At 43.7% G+C, this 25,862-nt stretch overlaps 1 protein-coding gene across 1 annotated transcript; it reads right to left on the bottom strand.

Annotated features, from left to right (window-relative positions):
• Positions 1 to 402: 402 nt before the first annotated feature.
• On the bottom strand, positions 403 to 891 carry LOC147416489 (uncharacterized). Its single transcript, XM_086508316.1, has one exon. It carries the CDS (start codon positions 889 to 891, stop codon positions 403 to 405), a length of 489 nt encoding a protein of 162 aa, XP_086364442.1.
• Positions 892 to 25,862: the final 24,971 nt, after the last annotated feature.

Consider the following 25,862-nt stretch of genomic DNA (forward strand, 5'->3'; position numbering starts at 1 on the left):
GAACTACATCCTCTTTGAGATTTATTTTACGTTGAGCAACTTAGGATCTATACCCTTCATATCTGAGTAGTCCCAAGAAAAAAAATCCTTAAACTCCATCAAGAGCTTCCCCAATGACTTCACAAATTCTCCCTCCAAATTCTTCCCTATCCTGACCGTTTGTGGTTCCTCTTCAGTCCCTAATTCAATTCTTGAAGTTGCTCTTTTGATATTCTAGCTGACTTTGACATATGCACCTCAAACCTCTATTCTTCTACCACAATAGCTTCAACCCTTCCATTTCCTTTTTTATTTCTTGCTCCATTAGCTGCTTCTTTTCCAAACTGAAAATTCACCCTTAGTGATCACTGTACTCGGCAACACTTGATCTGATTCCCCCTTTGAGTTCATTGTTTTCAATCCCTATACTATCATCACATCGATATCAAATATAGGTTCCACTGAAGGATTTGCTAGCAAAAACTCCTCTTCTTCCAAATCTTCCACTTCAGTTGCCAAACTAATAGCTTGTGCCCACAATGGTCTATTTGACTGTTGTAGCTTGACTTCCTTGATCATAGGCAATTTGACCTTCTTCTTACCCCGTTTAATTATCACCTCATTGGATCCCCAATTTTGTTCCAACTTTGTTGTTCCAAACCAAGGTCTACCTAGAAGCATAGGATATGAATCATTGTCAAACTCCATCTTTAACACCACACGATTAACCCTCAATTTTAATGATGCTATCACAATCTTTTGATCCTTCAATATCCCCACTGGTTGTAATATTCTCTGATCAGCCGTCTTGACCTGAAATGGAGAAGGTGCCAACTTAGGAGCTCCCAGGTTGTAATACACAGATTCTGGTAAAATATTTACTCCTGATCTCCCATTAAGAAGGACTTCCATTTAAACAATCACACTCATCACTTGACCCCCCTTCAAAGACTAGTGCTTTACCCTTTCTACTGACATTTCTTCAAGTGTTGTCCTGAACTAATTACAAGTAACTGATTCATGTCAATTAAGACCACATTGCTTTGAGTGAATTCTTTAGAGGAAATTTTAGGATTCCCTTATCAGTTCTTGACTAGCCCCCCATATCTCACTATAGGCATGCTTCTTCTCTTCTCTCTCAGCGTTTACGCCATAACTCATAATTAGGTCCCACCTTCTGGCCTTCCTTTGTGCAAGACTCTACATTTATGAGGGTTTGATTATATGCAAGCCCCCTACCCTGCCACATTGGTCTTGGCATGGGTCTATTACCTTTGAAATTCCCACTGCCTTAATTAATAGGTATATGTGAGTTGCCTAAACCACATCTTTGCCTTGCCTATTTAGAGAATGAGGCCTTGTTGATATTTGATCTTAGACCCCTGAGAAAAAACCCTGCCAAGGTTTCCACTACTGGTCTGTCTGTCCTTGCAGCCTTCCTATCATTACCCTAAATTATTGATCAAAATCCTCAACTAATATATTTCCCTGCTTCATTTTCTTTAATTTTTTCAAAACATCATTGGGTGTCTTCTCCTCTCCGAATCTAGATAAGAAGGTGTCAATTAATGTATCAAAGTTAGCAAAGTGACCATCCCCATTTCTTAGCCTTTCCTTCCAATGTTGCAACAGATTGTGATAACTTTATTACATCCCATGATATCCACTAGCCGCCCATCTGGTCTGGAATTGAGCCACATGGCAGTCAGGGTCCTCATTGGACTTCCCTTTAGACTTTGATTCCTTAATTGTCGAATTGGCTCATTGGACTACTGGGTTTGGGTTCCCTAACATAACTAGTGGTCTTCTTTGCCTTACCCCCAATGGATTAAATTGAAACTTCCTTCTAGCTCTTAGCGAAAATAATGCACCCAAAATTGCTTCAGTGGAGAAAGGACTTACCACATGTTGATTTTGATTGGATGTTGATGGCATCCCTTGTTCCTCATTCTAAATTTTCTCCTTTAATAATATTTCTCTCCCCTCTTCTACTACAATTGAGTCCTCATAATCAAACTCTGAAGTGGAGATTTCTTCAACCTCATCATATTGAAATGGATCAGGCTGTACATGCCCTTCATGAAGTGGAATGGGTGTTGCTCTAGTACTTGATTCCTGAGCAAAGTGACTCTTCTACCTAGTGAAATATGTTACCATATACATGTGGTAGTGATGTGTGTGAACACACTAGGATCGTCGGGGCATTTTTTCCCTCTTTAGGAGGTTTTTTCCTCCGTGCATTGTATATATGCCCATCACCCTAGGGCTATCTATCTTTCCATTTCACACTAAGTAATATACTCTCACTTATGTGCCCTGAACTTCCTTCATCTTCTCCAAGCTGTGTGTGTTTTCCTGCAACCCTAATTCCAACAATTAGTGTCAGAGTAGGTTGCGTCCTCTCGGTCTTAGTCACCAGCAGCTCCAGCACATGCCTGCTCACTTTCTCCAATTTCTGTGAGCTTTGGCAAGCATTCGCAGGTCGACAAAATTTCAGGCTCATTTCGACCTTTGTTTCTACTACAGGCAGGTTTGTAGAGGCCATTTCGTCATTTTGTGTAGAATTTCTATCAACACCAATTATTGCATAACAGATCCCATATAGTCAATTGTGGGTTGTGCTATATAGCATGTTCTTGTCTCACTTAGTTTCTCCTTATTGGGGCAGTTATCACATCAAGTGTACGTATTTTCCATGGCTGACAACAACACAAATGTGTTCAAGAGTGTTTGCTGCTGAGGACAAATTGGATGGGCACAATTACCCTATGTGGGTTTACATGATGCAAAATGTTCTTGTGTCAAAGAGCGTCTGGAATATTGTGTAGGACATTGATGTACGCCGTGGTGCTAAGCATGTAGGCATTGTTGAGGATGTTGCAGTCCTTGTTGCAAGGATTAATGCTATTAGAGTTGTTTTGCCTACGGCAGAACAATCTCATGCATTGGTGTGTTTTTTCTGTGCAGCCCACCACTACTCCTCACATTTGTTCAGTGAAATCTGCAAGACAGGCTTGGGACATCTAGCAGGTCTTTATGCAAGCCGCAAAATCAACTTTGATACATTATGCACACTGCTTTTTTTGCAAGAGTCATTTTATAGAAAAAATAGGACTAGGAAACGTGCAGTTGAACATGTTTTTATTGCTTCTTATAGAAAGGGTGGTAACAGCAATGCAGCCACTTTTTATTGTTCTGCTACTATGAGTGGAAAAAGTTTTGTTCCTAATGCTTCTGCTAGCAGCAACTCGTTTGAAATTCTAGTGATAATGGAAAAAAGAAGATGCACTGCCATTATTGTAAATCTAATGACTACTTGATCAAGCACTTTCCTAAATTGAAGGCCAAAGAGACTAAGAAGAAAGAGGGTGGTTCCACTGCAAATGCTAGTTCCACTACAAATGTAGCCATTGTTAAGTCTTCTGTGAAAGGAGACTGTGATGCTGATGTTGATGCAGAATGGGCTTTTTATGTAGAATGCACTTACAATCCTATTGTCCATGATCCATGCATGTCAATTGCTGCAAATTCACATGTGTTGTATTTTGATAGTGGTGCTACAAAGCACATTTCCTCACATCGTGAATTGTTCACCTCTCTTGAGTCTTTCCCTCATGGGAATTCAGTCACGTGTGCCAACAATGCCTCTTATCCGGTTCAAGGGTTGGAAAGATTGTGCTTACTGCTACAAATGATAGTTCTTTCACACTTGATATACCTGGGATCCAGAAGAACCTTTTGTCTATAACTGCACTTGCTACACTTGGACTAGTAGTCAAATTTGGTATAACAAATGTATAGTTTATGATCTCAGTTTTGGTGATGAAATTGTTGTATTTGGTCTTTTGTGTTGTGGGTTGTATAAGCTCACTTTGTATGACAAGTGTGGACAAAATTTTGCAAATTCAAGGCTGTTTCAGATGCAAAACTGCCGCATGCACGTTTTGGGCATCTAAATTTTGCCAGTTTGCTGCGTTTGCAAAAATATGATGTGGTTGCTTCTTTGCCGCCTCTTGAAGCACCTGTAAAGCATGTTTGTAAAGGATGTATTGTGGGTAAGATACAACGTTCAAAGTTTCCAAAGGATGGTTCAGTTAGGGCCACATGTAGGTTGCAGCTTGTACATAGTGATGTTTGTGGGCCCATGCAACTCCGTCCTTGGGCAATTACGTCTACTTTGTGCCTTTCATTGATGATTACTCCAGGCATCCATGGGTATTTCTACTTAAAGCGAAGTCCGAAGTTTTTATGTGCTTCAAACAATTTTTGGCTATGGTTGAAAATGTCTCAAAATGTACTATGGACACCCTCCGTTCCGATTGAGGGGGCAGTATATGTGTCATGAAATTAATGCATTTTTGTCTAGTCGTGGGATAAAACACCAACGTACAGTGTCTTATACACCTCAACAAAATGGTGTTGCTAAGAGAAAAAATAGGTCACTTATAGAAATGGCACCATGTATGGTCAAAAGTCAAGCTTTGCAGCCTTTTTTTTTTGGCTTGAGGCCATCATGTGTGCCACTTATGTACTAAACAGGTTCCTAGGAAAGTTGTAGTCTAATACTCCATATGAAGCATGGCATGATAGAAAGCCTTCTATTGAGCACATGCGTGTTTTTGGTTGTTTGGCATATGCTTTGGTGCCACAAACACAACGCAGAAAATTGGATGATAAGGCTGTCAAATGTTTTTTTGTTAGTTATAGTGATGAAATAAAAGGTTATAGGTTGTTTCATCCGCAAACAAAGCGTATTTTGGTTTCACATGATGTAGTGTTTGTGGAAGATTCTGTTCAGTCCTTGCTGTCATGTACTAGAGACAGTAGTGTAAGCTCACAGGGCATTTATGACACTTTGTTGCATCTTTTTAGTGGTGGAATTTCGCTTATAAATTCTAATGAGACAAATGTACATCCTATGGGGGTTTCCAAAAATGTTACAACTCAGTCTATTACTAATGCACATGTACATGAAGTACTTGATGAGGAAAGGGCTGAAAATGAGCAGGCTAGAGGTATGCCAAAATGACTGATGCATACATTGTGTGACAGTAAATTGGATGCACCTTTTTCTAGTTGTACTCGTTCACGTTCTGGTTATGCATCTTATGCATCAAATTGTTATGCTTTGGTTGTGATTTGCCCCCTGACAAAAAGTCCATTGGGACGAAGTGGGTTTACAAGTTGGTACGAAGTTGGCTGTGTCTAGCTTACATGATGTTGTGGACATTATGTGATTTTCCCCCTAATAAAAAGTCCATTGGTATGAAGTGGGTTTACAAGTTGAAACGCAAGACAGATGGTGAGATCGATCGCCATAAGGCTTGACTTGCTGCAAAGGGTTATGCACAGTAAAAAGGCATAGATTATGAAGAAACTTTTGCTCCCACTTGTCGTATGACTATTGTGTGTTTTCTATGTGCATTGGCAACTCATTTTGGTTGGGACGTACATTAATCAGACATTCTTACTGCTTTCTTGAATGGTGACATATTTGAGAAAGTTTATGTAACATAGCCTCACGGTTTTGTCAAGAAAGGCTTTGTATGGGTTGAAGCAATCTCCTCGTGCTTTCTATGAGAAAGCTGACACTCATTTGGTCAAGTGAGGCTTTTGTAACAGTCTAACAGAAATCACAATATATGTAAAGCGTAAGGGTGATGTACTTCTCATTGTGATTCTTTATGTAGATTTGTTGACCACTAGACCAAATGAGAGACATATTTCTGAATTTAAGGCTGATTTGAATGGTACTTTCAAGATGAAAAATTTGGGGTTGTTGCTTCATTACATGGGCATACAGTTTAAGCAGTGTGATGGTGGTATTGCCTTGTGTCACAAAAGCTACATAAAGACATTGCAATGTAATTTTGGAGTTGAGGATTGCAAACCTATTGACACTCCCATGGAAACGGGTTTAAAATTGAGTCTTCATGATGTTGGTGATCCTGAAGATGTCACTCTTTACCAAAGTGCTATTGGATGCCTCTTTTATGTTGGTGCAGCCGAAGTTGTTCTGAGATAGAAGATGGTCAATGCCAGGTAGAGGCAGCATGTGAGTGCAGTGCAGAAGGCTAGGACAGGTACCAAAGCCCTAGGTATCCCAAGGATAGCGGAGGTGTATGCTCGAAGCGGTTCTTTAGGCCAAAGGTGTGTTGCAAAGAGCCAAGTAGCTTGGTGGCCTTTTGTGCCCGAGATGTGGGTTTTATGTGCTAGAATGTAGTGTTCAATGTGCTCTAGAAGCCGGTTCAGACGGCTTGTCAAACGGAGCCCCGGTGCTCAAGATATTGCAGTTCAAAGTTGAAGTGTGTAGCGGATCCCCGACGGACAGGGCAGCTGGGGACAGATGGCCTGGCCTATGATCAGTATATACATGTGTAGTGCTCAAGTTATAGATATTTTCAAAATGCAAATCGGAGCTCTGGTGAGCAAGATATGATCAGTTGAAGATTTATCGATGGCCGGGTCTGATCCCACTTAGTCGCATTGGGGGACATGTGATCAGGCACTTCTTGAGCCTCGACAAGATTCTAGAGGGTAGCATGCATCATGTGGAGCTGGCATGAATCGACTGCACGTCAATCGGACACTTGGTCAGCTAGATGTGGCATGACGAAGTCGGGAGGTAATGCCAGGAGGAAAGTAGCAGGTGATTTTTAGCTTTTTTTGCGGCCTTGGAGGACAGGCTTGGGGATCTCAAGAGGGAGCAAGAGGTAGATGATTTGAAGATGAAAACGGTGATTTTCATACGTGTTCCAAAGCCGGTGCATAGGCTAACTGAGCCGGGCATGGCAGAGTACCTAATGCAAGCCCAAAAAAAAAGAGGAAAAAGAAAGAGGTTTGTTTTAGCTTTTTCTGGTTTTTGAGGCCTTGGAGGCCGTTCAAGCATGAGCTGCCACGTGGCCGAGGACCACCCCACATGCCCAAGGGGACCGCGCAGACACAGGGCATATATCCAGCATTGAGAGCCCCATTAGGAGCATGAGGTGAAGAAAGGGGAGCTCCCCTTGAGCGCGGCTATGGCGTTCTGGTGGGCGGCGGCCTGCACGCGTTGCTCTGGGCGGAAATGCTGGCGGTTTCGGTGGTGGTCGGCGAGACAGGGCTGCGTAGTAGCACGCTTGCATGGCGGTGAGAAGGCGCGGTGCGCCCAGGTAATTTGATGACATGGCGGGGCTGTAAGGCATCGTGCCCGTGCCCACTAGGACTGGTCTTTTGAAGGGGAGGGGTCTTGCGGAGGTTGAGCAAAGAGGAGCCGGACAAGTGAGTTAAAGTCAAGGGCAGTGCAAGGTGAAGCTCCAAAAGGGGTAAAAATGAAGGGATAAAAAATTGAAAAAATGAGAAAGCCAAGGGGCAATAGCGACATTGCTAATGCCCCCCCCCCCCCCCCCCCCCCCCCCCCCCCCAAGTGCAAAAGAGAGAAAGGGAGCAGAAGGAGTGAGGCGGTGCCCCCTTCCCAAAAAGATACCAAAAATGGGTGCCATATGGACCAATTAAAGGGCAATTTCCCAAATTGAACCCCCCACCCTATAAAAGTCAAGAATTGATCAAATGAGGGGCTTTTTGGCCTAGTTTTTTTGCCATTTTGAAGCCTGCATAGGGGAGCTTTTGGACAGAGGAGTGTGCCTGTCAAGCCCTTTGCATTCTCCTTGTGTAAATGGAGTGGAATCGATTTGTTGTAACCTCGTTTCTCTGTTGTTTCCCCTTCCCCCTTCTCTTTCTCCTGCTTACATGGTTCTCCTCGGTGCTGGCTGTGTGGAAGTGTGTGCCCCCCGGACCGATGGTGGTTTGAGTGAGAGAGTGAGATTGAGCAGCTGTGTGTGTGTGTGTGTAAGGGTAGAGACAGGCAGTGGTAGTAGGTATATCTTGTGTGGTGGTTTGTAGAGTGTGTAAGCAGTGGCAATTGAGCAAGCGGTGGTCTCCTAGTGTAAACTGTTTCTTTGAAGGTGTCTTCTGAGAGGATAGGGGTGCCGTGAATACCCTGAGCTATAGAGAGGCCCTTTTTTTGTGTTGGGCGTGTTCCCCCATTCCCCCTCTCCATCTTCTGGTGCCCCCATGGAGAAGTATGTTGATGCTCCTAGTTGAAGTCGAAGTGGTGATTTTTGTGACGCCAAAGGTGCGGCGTCTGAAGAGCAGGTGCTGCTAGTGATGGCTTGGGCAAGATTTCCCATTTTCACTGGGGTTGAAGATGCGGAAACCTGGCTTCAAGACTACGGGTTTTTCGTGTTGGAAAGCAGTTTATCGAGAGAAGATGGTGCGGTACAAATGTTCTCGTTCGTGGTTCGTGGTAAAGCAAAGCTATGGTTCAATAGCCTTGGTGAACAAGAAAAGGCAGATTGTGAAGCCCTGGAGGCGGCTTTTCGAAGCAGATTCGTAGCGGATGCGCAGTGAGATGAGGTAAAGCAGAAGCTAGACAGATTAAAGGAAAGCTTGGAGGGAGATTTTCAAGCGTTTGAGTGGGAGTTCGAAGCCCTTTGGGGAAAGTTAATCAAGGTAACTACTGCAAAAAATACCAGTTTTTTGAAATTGTGTAAATTCATGGATTGCCTGCATGAGGAGGTGCGAGATAAAGTGGAAATAGATGGTCCAATGTTGTATGAAAAGGCGGTAGCTCTAGCGAGAGGGCGAACCAAGAAAATTTTGAAGAAGCGCGAGGCTAGGTAGGGTTTGCCAAATGCAATGATGTTAAAGCATTGTAATGCGGGGGTAGCCGAGCCACAGGTGGTGCAAAGAGAAGTGCAAGTACAAGAAGAACCAAGGGTTCTTTGGCTACAAAGAGACAGGATGGTTCCTATGCCGAAGATGCCGGCTAGAGCGGTTCCAATTGTGGAGGAAGTGCAGGTGGTTCCAGAGTGGACAAAGAAAGTGTTGTCAAGTTTGAGTGAAGCTGTTGAAGCTCCAATAAAGTGCGGTAAAGAGCAAGGAGTGCGGTTTGCAGACGAGGTCGACATGGTGAAGCTAGAAGAGATTCCCGAGCTTGAAACCGAAGTGGAGACTAGGTCGAGTGACAGTAGCTCTATGGACGTAGACACAAGTTGGGAGACCGAGTCATCCCAATCCAGCTATGATGAGTTCAACCTCTTACATATGAGTGGAGAGGCAGTGAATATGTGCAAGGAGCAGTATGAAGTGCAAGCCGAAGTGCTTAGTGAAGACCACGTGGAGCAGTCTAGGCCTACATATGATGATGTGCATGTAAAACTAGTGTGCATTGCCATGCTAATGGACATGATGATGAAGGTTGCAGTAGAGTCTGCCATAGTGGTGCAGCAGGTGAAAATTTTTTCCAAGAGGGATAGAGCAGTTGTATCTTTGGCAGCGAACGAGGATAATGTGATAGAGAACGAGTTTCTTTCTTCCTTGGCAAAGATTCATGATGCAGCAGTAGAAGAGCAGGTTGTTGCAGCGGACAAGCAAGTGGTGCTTATTGACCTTGTAGGGCCAATTGACGAGGAGGATCTCGACGATGTTGGAATTGAGCTCATGGTAGGTGAGAAGGGCGAAGCAGAGTCAAAGTTAGAGGTTCTCCCTATGTAGTCAGTGCCTTCTATGACAGGTGATGCGGATTCCAAGGCGGTGTCCAAGCTTTGTAAAGAGGTCTACGAGTGGTGGTTGAAGGGAATGCTATTCAAGGTAGCTGTGCAGTGTGCTGTTGAGCCTGTACAGGATCAGCTAGACGAGGATCTAGCTTTACATGGATGGTAGGGCGGGTCAGATATGTTAAGTCTGTTTGGTGCGAGAGATGGTACAAGCAGGTCTCTGGATGGTGAGCAGGAAGGTGCTCTATTTGGTGTTCTTGGACATGCTTGGTTGCAAGTGGGCAGTTTTCCAAGGAATGCTTGGAGTGGTAGAGGTATAATGTTGACAGTTTGGATATGCAGTTGGGTGTGTGCCTTGGTGTGGCACTATGCGAGGGTGTTGTAGGTGGTTGGAGAAGACCAATGCAAAGTGTTCGACCTAGGCGGGTGATTACAGGTAAAGCAGGCGGTTGGGCAACCCGCATGAGCAAAGAAAGTGGGTAGCAGGTGTCGGTTTTGTACATATGGTGGGTGTTTTGCAGTGTACAGTGAGTCTATTTGTGGTGTGCAGTCTGTTAGTGCAATAAGGCCATGTGTGGTTGAACATAAATGTTGAACAAGGGGGAGGGCAATGATGGTGCAACCAAATTTGGTCCGAGCTAGGAGATGGTCAATGCCAGGAAGAGGCAGCATGTGAGTGCACTGCAGAAGTCTAGGGCAGGTACCAAATCCCTAGGCAGCCCAAGGATAGCGGAGTTGTATGCTCGAAGCGGTTCTTTAGGCCAAAGGTATGTTGCAAAGAGCCAAGCAGGTTGGTGGCCTTCTGTGCCCAAGATGTGGGTTTTATGTGCTAGAATGTGGTGTTCAGTGTGCTCTAGAAGCCAGTTCAGACGGCTTGTCAAACGGAGCCCCGGTGCTCAACATATTGCAGTTTAAAGTTGAAACGTTAGCAGATCCCCGACAGACAGGGCTGGTGTCAGTATATACATGTGTAGTGCTTGAGTTACGGAGCATGCCTGTCTTTTCGAAATGCAAATGGGAGATCTGGTTAGCAAGATATGATCAGTTGAAGATTATCCGGGGGCCGGGTCTGAGCCCACTTGGTCGCATTGGCGGACGTGCCATTTGGCACTTCTTGAGCCTCGATAGGATTCTAGAGGGTAGCATGCATCATGTGGAGTTGGCACGAATCGACCCACGTCAATCGGACACTTGGTCAGCTAGATGCGGCAGGACGAAGTCGGGAGGTAATAGTAGGTGGATAGTAGCAAGTGATTTTTAGCTGTTTTTGCGGCCTTGGAGGACAGGCTTGGGGCTCTCAAGAGGGAGCAAGAGGTAGATGATTTGAAGATGAAAACGGTGATTTTCATACGGGTTGCAAAGCCGATGCATAGGCTAACTAAGCCGGGCATGGGAGACTGCCTAATGCAAGCCAAAAAAAAAAGAGGAAAAGAAAGAGGTTTGTTTTAGCTTTTTCTGGTTTTTGAGGCCTTGGAGGCCGTTCAAGCATGAGCTGCCACCTGGCGGGGGATCACCCCACATTCTCAAGGGGACCCCGCGAACGGTGGTCATATATCCAGCATTGCGAGCCCCATTAGGAGCATGAGGTGCAGAAAGGGGAGCTCGCCTTGAGCGCGGCTATGGCGTTCTGGTGGGCGGCGGCCCACCGGCGCTGCACTGGGCGGAAATGCCGACGGTTTTGGCGGTGGTCGGCGAGCCGGGGTGGCGTAGTAACGCGCCTACGTGGCGGTGAGAGGGCACGGTGCACCCAGGTAAGTTGATGATGTGGTGGGGCCGTAAGGCATCGTTCCCGTGCCCACTAGGGCTGGTCTTTTGAAGGGAGACCCCCCCCCCAATAGCGACATCGCTATTGGTAGTGAAAGGGGAGTGGTCCCGCGGAGGTTGAGCAAAGAGGAAGAAGAGAGTTCGAGAGCAGCAAAGGGGCAAAGAGCAAAGGCCGTCCGAAAAAATCAAAGGAGGCAAAGCCAAGCCAAATGCAAGGTCAAAAGAGGACAAGAGGAGCCGGATAGGTGAGTTAAAGTCAAGGGCAGTGCAAGGTTAAGCTCCAAAAGGGGTAAAAATGAAGGGATAAAAAATTTTAAAAACGAGAAAGCCAAGGGGCAATAGCGACATCGCTAATGCCCCCCCCCCCCCCCCCCCCCCCCCCAAGTGGAAAAGAGAGAAAGGGAGCAGATGGAGTGAGGCGTTGCCCTCCCTCCCAAAAAGATACCAAAATTTGCTGCCATATGGACCAATTAAAGGGCCCCCACCCTATAAAAGTCAAGAATTGATCAAATGAGGGGCTTTTCGGCCTAGTTTTTGTGTTTCTGTCGTTTTGAAGCGTGCATAGGGGAGCTTTTGGACAGAGGAGTGTGCCTGTCAAGCCCTTTGCATTCTCCTTGTGTAAATGGCCATGGTGATGGTAGTGTGAGTTTGTACACGTGCTTTGTGGAGTGCAATCGAGTTGTTGTTGCCTCATCTTGCTGTTGTTTCCCCTTCCCCCCTTCTCTTTCTCCTGCTTTCATGGTTCTCCTCAGTGCCGGCTGTGTGGAAGTGTGTGCCCCCCCAAACCGATGGTGTTTTGAGTGAGAGAGTGAGATTGAGCGGTTGTGTGTGTAAGGGTGGAGACAGGTAGTGCTTCTGACTTCCAGCTACGCACTGCGTGCCCCTTGTAAATGAATGGATGCTGATAGTCTTTTGTTTGAACGCGTTTGATGAAAATCTTTCTTTTTATCCTAAAAGTAGGTGTATCTTGTGTGGTGGTTTGTAAAGTGTGTGAGAAGTGGCAATTGAGCAGGGAGTGGTCCGTTAGGGTAAAGTGTTTCTTTGAAGGTGTCTTCTGAGAGGATAGGGGTGCTGTGAATACCCTGAGCTATAGAGAGGCCCTTTCGTTTGTGTTGGGTGTGTTCCCCCATTCCCCCTCTCCAACGTATGCAACACAAGGCCGAATATTCAGTTCGCAGTCTCACAGGTCAGTAGATTTATGCATAGCCTAGGTTCTAAGCATTGGCAGGTTATCAAGAGGATTTTATTATACCTTAGTGGCACTTTACATCTTGGCTTGTTTATCTTAAGGGGGGATCATTGCCGCCACTTACATGCTTTTTTGGACTCAAATTGGGCTGGTTGTTTACACACGTTGTGAGCGGGATGGAAACACACACAACGCCTCTATAATGATCCGACACATACTCTTGGGATGATACACACACACACTATGGGGCACCACTCGGCTTACACAACCCACTTGGCCGAGACAGGAAACACACCAATGAAGTGAGAGGAGAGAGACTATTCATTTGCCCACTCAACACAGAGGCGGGCACACAAATCTACACAAATCCTCCACTTCCCATCCTTCCTTGGGCTAACTACTACTGGACTCATCCATTTTGTGGTCCCCACTGGGACTATGATTTGTGTTTAACTACTATGATTTGTAGATTTTAAACCCTTCCCATCTACACAAATCCTCCACTTCCCATCCTTCCTTGGGCTAACTACTACTGGACTCACCCATTTTGTGGTCCCCACTGGGACTATGAACCCTACCTTCAATAACTTTTCCACCTCTTCCTGCAAGGCTTCCATCTGCTCTTGACCCATCCTTCTTAGCCTTTGCCGGACTGGCTTAGCACCTTCTTTCAGTCCTATATGCATCTCTTAGCCCTTAAACCCTCTGATCTCTTCATATGAAGTAATGAAAAAATCAGGAAAACTAGCGAGCATGTGCAAATATATCTCCTTCTCCATAGCTGAGAGGTCTGCACAGATCATTTGTGTCATCAATCGTGGTTCTTTGACAATTCAACCTTGGTCTACATCAGCCCTTCAATCACTTCATAAGTCCCTTCACTTTCACCTTCGACCTCATTTGCAAATGCAACTAAATCAGACTCCTGGATTCCTTTGTCCATCAACATAAATGCAACATCAACATCCTCATCACTGCTGGTAGTATTATCAATGTCCTCATCAGTCACTGTGGAATAGTCTTCATCACTAGACTCGTCCTCATCTTCATAAAGCTCCTCCAATACTTTCCTTGTGTCCATATTATATAGCTTCTTAGCACCTGTCTTTCCATAGAGGCTAATTGTACCACGTCTCCAATCTTGAACATCTCCCACTGCAGGTAACCATGGTCTGCCCAGTATAATAGGATATGCTCCCAACCCCGCTGGCATCACATGAAAATCAACCACCACCTTTTCATCATACGCCTCCACTTCTAAGCTCTTTACAACACCCAAACATTTTACTTTTTGATGGTTTGCCAATCTGATCCGAAAGCCTGACACCCCAGTCACTGTAAGACCCATCTTCTCAACGCATGAGTGTGTTATGACATATTTGGGATCCACCATACACATAACCTTGTCCCATATTTTTTTCTTTTGTGGCACACATCTACTATTGGACAAATGTCTGGTAGCTCATCCATCACCAACACCTTCAATGAACCTCTCTCTCGTTCTTTCTCCATTGGGTTAACCATTCTCTTCCACTGTCTCTTTAGCTTAGGCACCATCTCTATAAGCTGCCCAAAAGTAACATTTGCTTTTCTGCTTGTAAGATTCTCCTTCAAGTCATATCTTAATTGCCCATCCCCTAGTGGAAAATCTGAAGCATGAAACTTGCGACAAGCCCTCCTTTTCCTCTTGGCCTTGACATCCTCGCCTTCATGGCTCCTTCCCTTCTTCTTACTAGGACCTGGGGCATTTCTTCCTTCCTTATCCTATATGTTCCTCTTCCCAATAGGAATCACTAATGTATCATGTAGCTTTGATGCCTTCTCCAAGGTGACTACACTTATCACTTTTGTCTTTCCCTTTTTGTCTTGGGTTAATAAACTGGTTCCTTCTTCTTCCTTAATTTCAATGCCATAATCATTTGACCTAGTTAGCACCTGTCTTGGAAATGGATACATGTCTCCCCCAATGCTTGGTGGCTTATTACATTGAGGGTTGAAGTGGCCCAACTCTCCGCAATTATAACATGTGGGCCTCTAGCTCAAGAACCTTCCATTGCTTTGTCCAACACCATTCCTAGGCCTTTCTTCACCTCCTGGATGATTTGCAAACCTCCCTTGATCTTGATTATTTCCCACATTACCTAGTAGGTTGAAGCTGAGATTCTTCATTAAATCTACCACTTGCCTCATGTCTTGCCTTAGCCTATCATCTTGCATTGTTGTAGTGACCACTGCTGGCATAACTTGAGGAGTAACAGAAACCACTAGTTCATGACGAACCCCTGGCATGCGACCTTGTAAAGAGTCCACAGGATGAAATTCCAACCTCCTGGGCAAAGACTCCACTCCTAGCTGGCTCATTTTTCTCAGCTTCCACTCTTTGTTCCTTGCCACCTCCAATGCATCTTCATATGTTCTAGGATTCTTTAGCTCCACTCTCCAACGTATATTCTCCCAAATAACATCCAAGAACCTGTCCTTCTTCATCATGTCACGTGGGGGTACTTGTGGTGCTAAGGCCTTGCACATCCTCTCCCATGCCATTGAAAACTTACGTATGTATGCATCTACTGGCTCACCTTCCCTTTGCACCAAACCTTGTACTTCTTGCCACACTTTGTCAAGATCTTTTGTCTTCACAAAATAAACTTCCAATCCATGCCTTAGATTATCCCAACATAATCTCACAGGTGGATCCATCGCACGCAACTCCTCTTCAAATGATTTGGATCAAACTAGTGTATCACTCTTCAAACAGATTTGAAGAAGATGTAACATCTGTGTAGGATCATGAATCTGGTTGCTAATGCAGGCAACATCCAATTTTTTCCAAAAAGTCTTCCACATCTTCATCACTTCTTCCATGAAATTCCAGATAAGAGAAAGCCATGGCTACCCAAGTTTCAATGCTTTGAGAACCCTTTGAACACACATGCAAGAACCCAAAACTTTTGACTAACTTAGTCCCTAGAAACTTCAATGGGGCTTGTATTTAGATAAGGACAAACACATGCTTACAAATGAGTTCTCATAGTTAATCATCGGAATTACAATAGGCAAAGGGTATTCCAATATCTCTCTTAATCTTCTTGGCCCGAACATAAAGACTATGTGTTGTTGGAAAAAAAAATTCCTAGACGCATGAACATTTATCTGGATTCTTTGTGTTAAATGAAAAAGAGTGAATTGAGGTCCGTTTTGATCATCCGTTAAAGCCAACCATGCAGCTTCCAAGAAGGCACACCTGACTTATCCTATGATTTTGCCAGAATTTCAGCAGCATAACAGTATAAATGGCTCAAAAGACCAAAAAAACAGCCATCACAACTTGGAAACATTTTGGCAGAGTTTCCCCAGAAGAAGAGCAATAAGAACCCAAAATATAGACTATATATGTATGCATAACCTGCCAACAATAGAACCCGAGCATCAAGTAGGAACCACTAGTACATAGCCTATGGCGAGGTCATGAAAAGGGTACTCCAACCACCTATATCACCAAAAGGATCTCACATTTGAGAATCCCCTTGCTCAAAAAAACCTCACGCTATCGACCGTCTCACGAAATCTTATGCAAATCTCGTATAGTCAAGTCTCAAAAATTACTATCTTCCATACCAAGTCTCATAAATGGCTGGGATTGCCAAATAAAACCAAGTATGGCTCCACAAAGGCGTACAATGGCAGTATCCACAAGAAACATACAATACAAGACAATGCGCTCAAATAGGCGCCAAATGATGCATACCCACCACAACTGCAAGTGACTTCCACTGTCACTGTATCATTTTACTCTAGCTACATGTAATTGTGTGAATTACCTGTACCTGTACGTATCCCTGTAACCTGTAATCCCGAACCCGAAGGTACTCGAAGAACATCCTCCATGGGGGCGCCAAAAGAATGTGAGCGGGATAGAAACACACACGTCTCTATAACGACCTGAAACACACTCTTGGGATGATACACACACACTATGGGGCACCACTCGGCTTACACAACCCACCTGGACGAGACAGGAAACACACCAATGAAGTGAGAGGAGAGAGACTATTCATTTGCCCACTCAACACAGAGGCGCGCACACACACACACACCCAAAAAACTTAGCTCAAAAGAGGAGAATTTCTGATGTTTAGATACAATTGAGCTTGGGCCAACACCAATGGGTAAAATATGCCAGATACAATCACAAATTGGAGCAGAACCTTCGCTCATAGAAGAAACTTACACAGCCAAAACAGCAAGAAAATAGTGAGGAATTTGACAAAATGGACTGAAAAATCACGTCCGGAACGGCCCAAAACCCCAGTCTACAATGTCAAAGAGCTCAAATCCGACCTTGGATGAGCAGTTTATGGCCAAAACAGGCTCGAAAAATAGCAAAAACTCACTTGCGGTTGTTCTTCCTCTTCTCTCCACATTTTTTATGGTCTTCTCTTAGTTTTTTTAGTTACCACACTTAGCTTTATTACTTGTGCACCTTTGCAATTTTAGTTGACCTCAAAAGGACCCCAAACATGCCAAAAACTGCCCACGCAGTGCATAGTTGTCACCCTTCTGCATCCATCCGCACACCTGGCACTCAACTTTTTCCAATAATGTATCCCGTAACCACGTGAAGTGTCCCCCAAATACAATTCTCATGATGACCTTTCTGCATAATTATCACAAGAAAACACCCACGTTGTGTCCGTACTTATCCACGTGCAAATATCGACCCCATTCGACCTCCTGACGCCACTAGATGCCATCTGACGCACCTGCTTACCTCATGGCGTTGGCCCATGGATAGCTTGCTCGAGAAGTTTTGCGTGCTACCAGATCTTCATTTTTATAGAAAAAACACATTGGTACTAGTGATAGTGAAAATCGAGGCACTATGTACATGTTGTCCTACATGTACACATGTGGGCCCCATGTAACCACCTGGCTCTAGAAAATGGGCAATCCTTTATTCGATGCACCATGCATGTGTATGTACATATGCGCAATCACTTGTTTCAAAAAACTCCTAACAACGGGAGTGTCCACAAGTGGTTTTTGTTTCATGCTTGGCAGTTGATGTATATCATGGTTGAGAAAGAAGCAACCTAGTGTGGAAATTCATGTATATCATGGTTGAGAAAGAAGCAACCTAGTGTGGCCACTTATAGTTGTGAGGTTGAGTACAAGGAAGTGTTCATAGCTATGGTTCAGTGTGTATGGCTCAGATTCCTTATGGCTGATTTGGGTGTTGGACAAAACACTACCAACACTATCTACACTGACAGTCAAGCGCATTGCGATTGCGAGGAACCTAGTTTTTCATGCTCACACAATTCACATTGAGGTGCATTACCACTATGTCAGGGAGAGGCTCTCAGCAGCAGATATCATCTTGGCTTATGGGCCAACACAGAACAACCTTGGAGATCTTTTCAAAAAGGCATTGTCTTTTGAGACGCTCAAAGATTTTCGCAAAGCTTTGGGCTTACTCCCCTTTGTGGACTGATCATGTCCTCAGGGCATGGCACTTCCCTTGACTTATGTGCCAGCTCTCACTCACCACATCACTCCAGGGGGGATTTGTTACCGTATAGATGTGGTAGGGATGTGTGTGAACATACTAGGACCACCAGGGCATTTTTTCCCTCTTTAGGAGGTTTTTTTCCCCGTGCATTGTATATACGCCAATCACTCTAGGGCTATCTATCTTTCCATTGCACACTATGTAATATACTCTCAGTTGTGTGCATTGAGCTTCTTTCGTACTCTCCAAGTTGTGTGTGTTTTCGTGCAACCCTTATTCCAACAAAATACAGCCTAGAAACTCTTCCTCATTCATCGCTTTTGGACATGCATACACCAATTCATCACACACATTGCCCAATTCTACAATTCCAACTTCTAGATTGGAACCCACAGGATCGCCAATGTGTATCTTCGCACAAATGCTAGACACATGCACATGGAATTTGATTATTACCCAACACAGTGTCAGAAGATAAAATCATCCTATTTTCTTATTTTCTAAATCAACAGAGACAACAATACACTTTCTTCCTCATACTTGAATGAGAAGAACACTCTCATGAACCCATAGAATACTCTGAACACTCAGAGTACACAGAGATGGTGCCAATCGACATTCGTATTAAAGTTTTAGGAATTCAATTATGTAACATTTAATAGCCTAAAAACTTGTGTGTAGCGGAAATTAGCATGAACATAGTGGGTATTTCATTAGAATAGATTCCTAATGAGAATTACAAGAGTGCTTGGGTGGAGAGAGCAACAAAAATAATAACACCTAGTTAGATAGAATGAACAATACTTTCAAAAGAGAGATAAATTAAGCTATTGACAACAGTTGAGGACCGGATTTTCATGGAGCCGGTTCCCCCTCCAAAAGGCTTTGTATTATGGTTTCTCCCATCAAGAGAGACATTGTACAATACAATTATTTGTGTTCCTTCAAGACTAGCTAGTGCAATGAAGATGAAAGCTTCATGCACTAAGAAAAACACTTAGCAAACACAACATCAATTATCCCCGGTCTCAGACCCAAAACCTCACACACCTTCGAAGATGGTGAGAGCTAGCAGGGTATGAGAGTAGATTGAGAGGAAGAAGGAGTATCTTACAAGAAAGATGTACATCTCCTCACATAATCACTCATATTAGCATAGCTTAGCTTAGTAATTACCATGGTAGAGGAGATGAGCATGCACTGAAGCTTGGCTCTTGGTTGGATTTGCATCACAAAGCCAAGAGTTGTTGGTGTAGGCCTCCCTTCTCACAAGCTTGGAGTAAATGGTAAGCTTTCCATTAAATCTTGAGAAGGAGAGAGAGTCTTCTTTACTTCACACATGAGATTGTGTGAGTGTGTGTGTGTGATAATGCCTTGCAAAAATCAGCCCCCTCTCTCTCTTGGGCGAGCCCCCTTGCTATTTGCTTTTGCTATGCTCCCATTGGACCTCCCTAGAGCTAGCCAATGACAATTAAGCAACATAAGTGATAGCCTTCTGACATGTGTCCCCCTTTCCCCTTTTGTGAGATCTTAAGGTAATTTAATAATTCAACTAAACTCTCATTGGACCCCTTTGCCTCCTGGCCAATAGGAATTAGGCAAGCCATTGGGCTGTTGAATGCTCATTGGACCACTTGGGAGACTGTCCAATAGTCTTCTAGAGGACTTAATTCTCATTGGTTCTTTTATTAAGTGTTTTTAAATTAATTAAACTAGATTTACACTAGCCTAATTCTCATTGGTCTACCTCCAAGGCCATCCAATAGGAATTGGGTACACCTTGTGGGCATCTGGGCTAGGGAGCTGACATGTGTCCTCATTCCCTTTGTGTAAAGGGAGCTTGTGTGTATGTGTGTGACTTTCTCTCTCATTCCCTACTCCCAAGGCTCGCCCACTCCTATGTAGGGATTTGTAAAGACTTTTTGGGTCACACACAAAGCATCCAATTCCCCCCATGGCTGACCTTTGGACACAACCTTTGAATTTTGGAACCTTAGCATTTTGGAAGTCTTAATGGGCTGAACCTTAGGGTCTTTTTAGCCCATTGTTTCACATGGCTCTTTTACAGATGGCCCCCCCCTTTGGACCCCTATTTTCCCTCCTTTGGATCCCTATTGTGGCCGGTCTGCTAGCTTAACCAACATTCTAGCTTTTTCTCCCCTGGCACTTCCCCACATTAAATGATCAGTTTAATATGAGAAAATCATTAAGGAGAATTAGATATTGATTATTATGACATTACCTCTCTCTTGAAATCATAGTCGTCCTTGACTATGGTGTAGAGAAGATAAATCATATTCATGAGTCCTTTTCTTAGCGGGTAGAGGATCCCTATGCTACCCTACGACATCATTCCACAATGGATGACTAGTCCATTTGGCGCTTGAGAGCTTGAGGCTGCCGCAAGCATGTTTGCACATTAGTCCTATCAATCTTCCATAGTAGAGTGACAAGCTCTACTTGGTGTTTGGGAGACGTCGTCTCTGCAAACTTGATCTAAGCATGCATACTACTTCATTTTTGTGCACAATAAAGAAAAAGAGAGTCTTATAAGACAAAAAACTTTGTTCATTTTTAACATTTTGTACATTTTCTTACTCTTGGGAAGCATTGTAAGCATTGACAAGGTTTAGGTTATCCTTTAATTGTATGCCTTGCATCCATCTAGCATCTTCAAAAGGATAATTCTCAAACTTAATAAGATATCGTCGGATAGTCTTACCGCCTCTTAGTACCTTGTCTTCATGCCGGAGAATGGACTCGGGCTACAACACCTCCTCTTGGTCCTCGATCTCCGGTGGGTCTTCAGTAGTTGGTTCTTGAGGTGGCTCTCCTTTGTAAGGCTTTAATTGGGTCACATGGAAAGCATTGTGTATGAGCCAATGATTGGGCAACTTGAGTTGATATGCCATCTCATTGATTGGCCTAAGAATCTGGAAGGGACCATAGTACCTTTTTGCTAGTTTAGCATAGTACTTTTGGTGTCCCGTAGGATTCTTGCCCGTCGTGTGCCTTAATCGAGCCTTGGGAAACTTTAATAAGACCCAATCATTTTCTTTAAAGGCTTGGGCTCTTCTGTGCTTGTCAGCACAGCAGCCTTCTGCCTTTGCTGTGAGATAGAGATAGCATCCTTAATCTTTTGAAAAGATTGTTGTAGGTCTCGGCTATACTCATCTGCAGCGAAGATCTTCCCATGTACCTTAAGTAGCAAGGGACTTTTTAATCTTCCCTCAATTACCTCGAAAGAAGTTTTTCCCCTGGAAGTATGTACAATTTTATTCTAAGCATACTCCACTAAGGGTAAGTACTTCTCCCATTGGGATCTTTGATCTACTTCCGTTACATAGGCTTTTAGTAGATCAAGAATTGTTAGGTTAGCTATTTCACTTTGGCCATCCGTTTGTGGATGATAGGCCGAAGAGAAGTTTAATCTTGTCCCTAAATTCTCAAAGAGACCCTTCCAGAAATTACTGGTCATTCTAGGATCTCTATTCGACACTATGGACATTGGCAAGCCATGGTACTTGAAAATTTGTGAAATGAAGAGGGTTGCCATTTGATGGGCTTTGATAGTCTTTTTGACAGGTATAAAATGAGCTTGTTTACTAAACCTGTCTACTATCGTCCATATTCCCGTATCCCATGGATAGACTTAGGCAATCCAAAGATAAAATCCATGGATATGCTCTCCCATGGTGAATTAGGGATTGGCAAAGGTTGAAGCAATCCAAGTTGCTTCCCTCTATCAAATTTTGTCTTTTGGCATACCACACATTTAGAAACATACTCTTGTATGTTCACTTTCATGGTAGGCCAATAGAAATATGTTTCAATTCCCTTTAAGGTAGACTCAATCCCTCTATGCCCCGCATAAGGTGGAGCATGAGATTCATACATTACTTTCTCACGTAGTGAGTTAGTAACGCATAGTCTATTGCCATAGAGAAGATAACCATCTTGTAAAGTAAATGGTTCTTGTTTCTGCCTAATGCAAGGGATGAAATCACATCTCTAAAATCGGGATCAATAGCGTACTCATCTATCATTGAAGATAGATCATTGTGAGTTTCTATGGAAACCGCATTCACTCTCGGTCGTCTTGAGAGTGCATCAGCTACTTGATTATGCTTGCCAGCAATGTGAGCAATATGAAAATGAAATCGCAAAAGGAAATTTTTCCACCTCATTTGTTTGTCGGAAGCTTGGTCTCCGTCATGAAGTACTTAAGACTTTGGTGATCCGTTCGCAAAATGAAAGGAGTCCCCAATAAATAGTGCTTCCATGAGTCTAAGGCATGTAGAACTGCAAGGAGTTCCTTTTCATATATGCCTAGAGCTTGCTCAACAGGGTCGAGACTTCAAATCTCATAGCCTATGGCGTGCCCTTCTTGGAGGAAAACAGCTCCAAGGCAATCACCATAAGCATCACATAGGACCTCAAATGGTTTTGAGAGATCCGGAGTGTAAGCACAGGTTGAGAGATAAGCTTTTTGAAAGAATTGTTCTCCTTAGTAGACCATGTATACCTAACGCTTTTCTTTGGTAGGTCATGTAATGGTCCCACAATTTGTGAGAACTTTTCTATGAAGCGTCTATAGTATGCACACATACCTATAAAGCTTCTTACTTCATGAAGATTCCTTGGTTTAGGCCATCCTTTTATTACCTCTAACTTTGATGGATCCATTTGGATGCCATCTTGAGAGATAATGTGACCTAAATACTGAATCTCTTGCAAGAAAAATTCACTTTTCTTTCGATTAACATAAAGTTTATTCGCTCTTAAAACTTGAAATATTACTTGGAGGTGTTGCTTGTGCTCGTCTAATGAATTAGAGTAGATGATAATATCATCAAAGAACACCTGAGTGAAGGTTCGATGAGGCCTGAACAGCTTCTTTATCAAGCGGTTGAATGTGGCTAGTGCATTGGTCAATCCAAAAGGCATGACAATGTATTCGTAGAGACCAAATGTAGTGCGAAATGCGGTCTTTACAATGTCTTGATCAACTATCCTTATTTGATGATATCCACTTTTTAGGTCAATCCTACTGAAGTAGGTCGATCCTTGTAGCTTATCAAATAGGTCTTCTACCCGTGGAACGGGAAACCTATTCTTGATAGTGATCCTATTTAGTGCTCTATAGTCGACACACATACGATATGTGCCATCTTTATTTTGCACTAATAGCACAGGTGAGCAAAATGGAGATGAGCTAGGCCTAACCATGCCCTTCTCAACTAACTCATGCACTTACCGCATAATCTCCTCTTGTTGAGCTTGAGAAACTCTATAAGGAGGTTTGTTAGGCAGTGAACTTCCTGGAAGAAGTTCAATTGCATGGTCATCATTACCTTGTTTAGGAGGTAGCTCACAAGTAATGTCGTCAATAAAAACATCTTGAAACCCCTTGATAAAATTGGATAACTCTAATTCCTTTTGGTTGCTTTTATTTTCTTTTGCTAAAGCATTAGGTTCATTTTGAAAATCTTTAACAAAAATCATGTACACGGAAATAGAGTTCTTTATTGACTTGTTGAAAGCTAGTGTATGTACAATGGGGATAGTGTTACCCATTTCCTTAGCATCTATATACATGTCTTTTTCCCTGAACTTAAAGGAGATTCTCCTTTCAGGAAATTTAACATTGGCAGCCAGGCGGTCAAACCATGGTGCCCCTAGGATTACATCCTCATGCTTGAGAGGAGAGATAAAGAAGTCCTCTTTGTCCACATAGCCTTGGCCATGAAGCCTCAATTTCCCGATTAAGGGAGTGACTGAAGCTTCTTGGTCCTTGAAAGCACTGTCTGCGGGTAGGACGTCTCCCATCTCGTAGGCTTGTATGCCTAGCTTGGTGGCCAACTCTATAGATATAAAATTGTGAGTAGAACCAATGTCAAAGAGAATAAAAGCATCATGTTCTCTTACCTTTCCCCAAGCATGGCATAGAGGAGATCCTTTGTGGTGAGTTTGGTGAGTCTCCTCCTCTTGGATTTCAACCAAGGAAGCTCTAGGAGGATCTTGGCGGTTGTTCTTTTGGGGACAAGCGCGGTACGCATGCCCTTGTTCGCCGCACTTGAAACACCGGTTATCCTTGCGATAACACTCAAGCTCTTCAGGAGAGAGTTTTTTTTTACCTTTGTAAACTCCCTTCTCTTTAGCTTTGTTGGAGTTGCCCTTAGGAGACTTTTGGACATTGTCCTTCCCCTTAGGCTCGTTGGAACCCTTTTTTTCCGTGGGCTTATTATTTCTTTTAGCCCCCATTTGGAAATTGATTCGAGAGGCCACCATAGTATGGTGTATTACCGCCGATATGGTACGTGGCCTTTGGGAGTGACATACTCCGCCATTTCTTCGGTTAAGCCCGCACAAAATTGTTACTTTTGCTCTCCAAAATCCAACTTTTTGAAGACAGTGTCTTTGAGTTGCAGGTCCCAAAACTTGTCGACATATTTGTGGATGGATTCATAGGGAGAGAGCTTTAAGCTTCTCCATTCGGTGAGTACTTTGTCTTTGGCATCGGTGGCCAAAAACTGCTTCATAATGGAAGCTCTTAAAGCTTTCCATGTTCGTGGAGCTTCACCGTTGGCTCGTAGGCTAGACCACCATTGCCTGGCGGACTTTTGAAAATCTATAGCTACATGGCGTAGCTTAGAGGACTCTGTGAAGCCCTCATCTCCAAACGCCGCATCAAACTATTGGATAAAGGCCAAGACTTTGTCCGTAGCACCAAAGGTGCCATCATAGGTAAGGAAAGAGATGCTCTTCCCTCCCTCTTTGAACTTCTTCAGCTTGGATGACCTCTTCCATGCGGCATAGGATTTCCTATGGCCTCTTCTTTTTCATGGTTCAAAGGTTGCACCATCACTTTCTTCAGAAGGTGAAGAATTTGAAGAAGGTGGAGAAGAGGGTGACCTCTTTCTCGCCTTTTCCTTGTCTTGATCTTCGTCGTCTTCACCATCACTTTCATAAGAGGAAGAGGATGAAGAAGATGGCGAAGAGGGTGTCCTCTTTATCGCCTTTTTCTTCTCTTGCTTTTTATCATCCCTCTTTGAATTGTGGTGTGGAGAAGAGTGTGATGGTCTTCTCCTCTTTGGTGGTGATGGAGAGCGTTTAGCCCGCCGTCTTCGTGGAGCCATCTCCGCCGAGGTGGCGGGAGACTCACTTCTTTCTCGTTCCTTTGGTGGAGGCTCTTGAGTTCTCCTTTGGGAAGGAGATGCATCATCAAGAAGTAAATTCTTGAGCCCTTCGTATGGATTCTCTGCTTCCTCCCGAATCGGAGAGAGACCTCTTTTGGCAGTCTCACAAGGAGGCTTCCTAGGTGTTCTCTTGTCATGGTGATGAGCTTGGAGAATCCCGTGAGCACGGAGCTTCCGTTGCACATCACTTTGAAGAGATGGATTGCCCATGGCTTGTTGAAGCCTAGAAACAAGATAATTAACAAGCATCGGAGCATCATTAGTAGCTTGCTCATTAGCAAAATCAAAGTTATCAACATTAATTTCACTCTCTTTACTATTGTCAGCCATTCTAATAACTTTTAGGTGTACTTTGGCACTTCAAGCCCTAATTGCTACTCCTCTTTACCACTTTAGAAAAAGCACTCAAGCTACTATACCCATGGCTCGAATACCATTAATTGCAAGGAATAGAAGAGAGGGTCTTTCAACACCAAAAAAGCACCGGCTCTTGTCAAGCTTCTAATAGCTCAATAGTGGTTAAGCCGCAGGCAAGCCCCGTAGGACTCCACTATTAAGACCATAGATCTCGACGGTGATGCCCCGTTAACTGCACAAAGGCAGGCGCACTGCAAGGTTGAAAAATCCCTATTCTACTTTCTCACATGCAATTATTAATACCAACCCTTTATAGCTGGCTTGAG

Source organism: Adiantum capillus-veneris, unplaced genomic scaffold (assembly GCF_014529385.1).
Source record: "Adiantum capillus-veneris isolate H3 unplaced genomic scaffold, ASM1452938v2 Hic_scaffold_919, whole genome shotgun sequence".
Lineage (NCBI taxonomy): Eukaryota > Viridiplantae > Streptophyta > Polypodiopsida > Polypodiales > Pteridaceae > Adiantum > Adiantum capillus-veneris.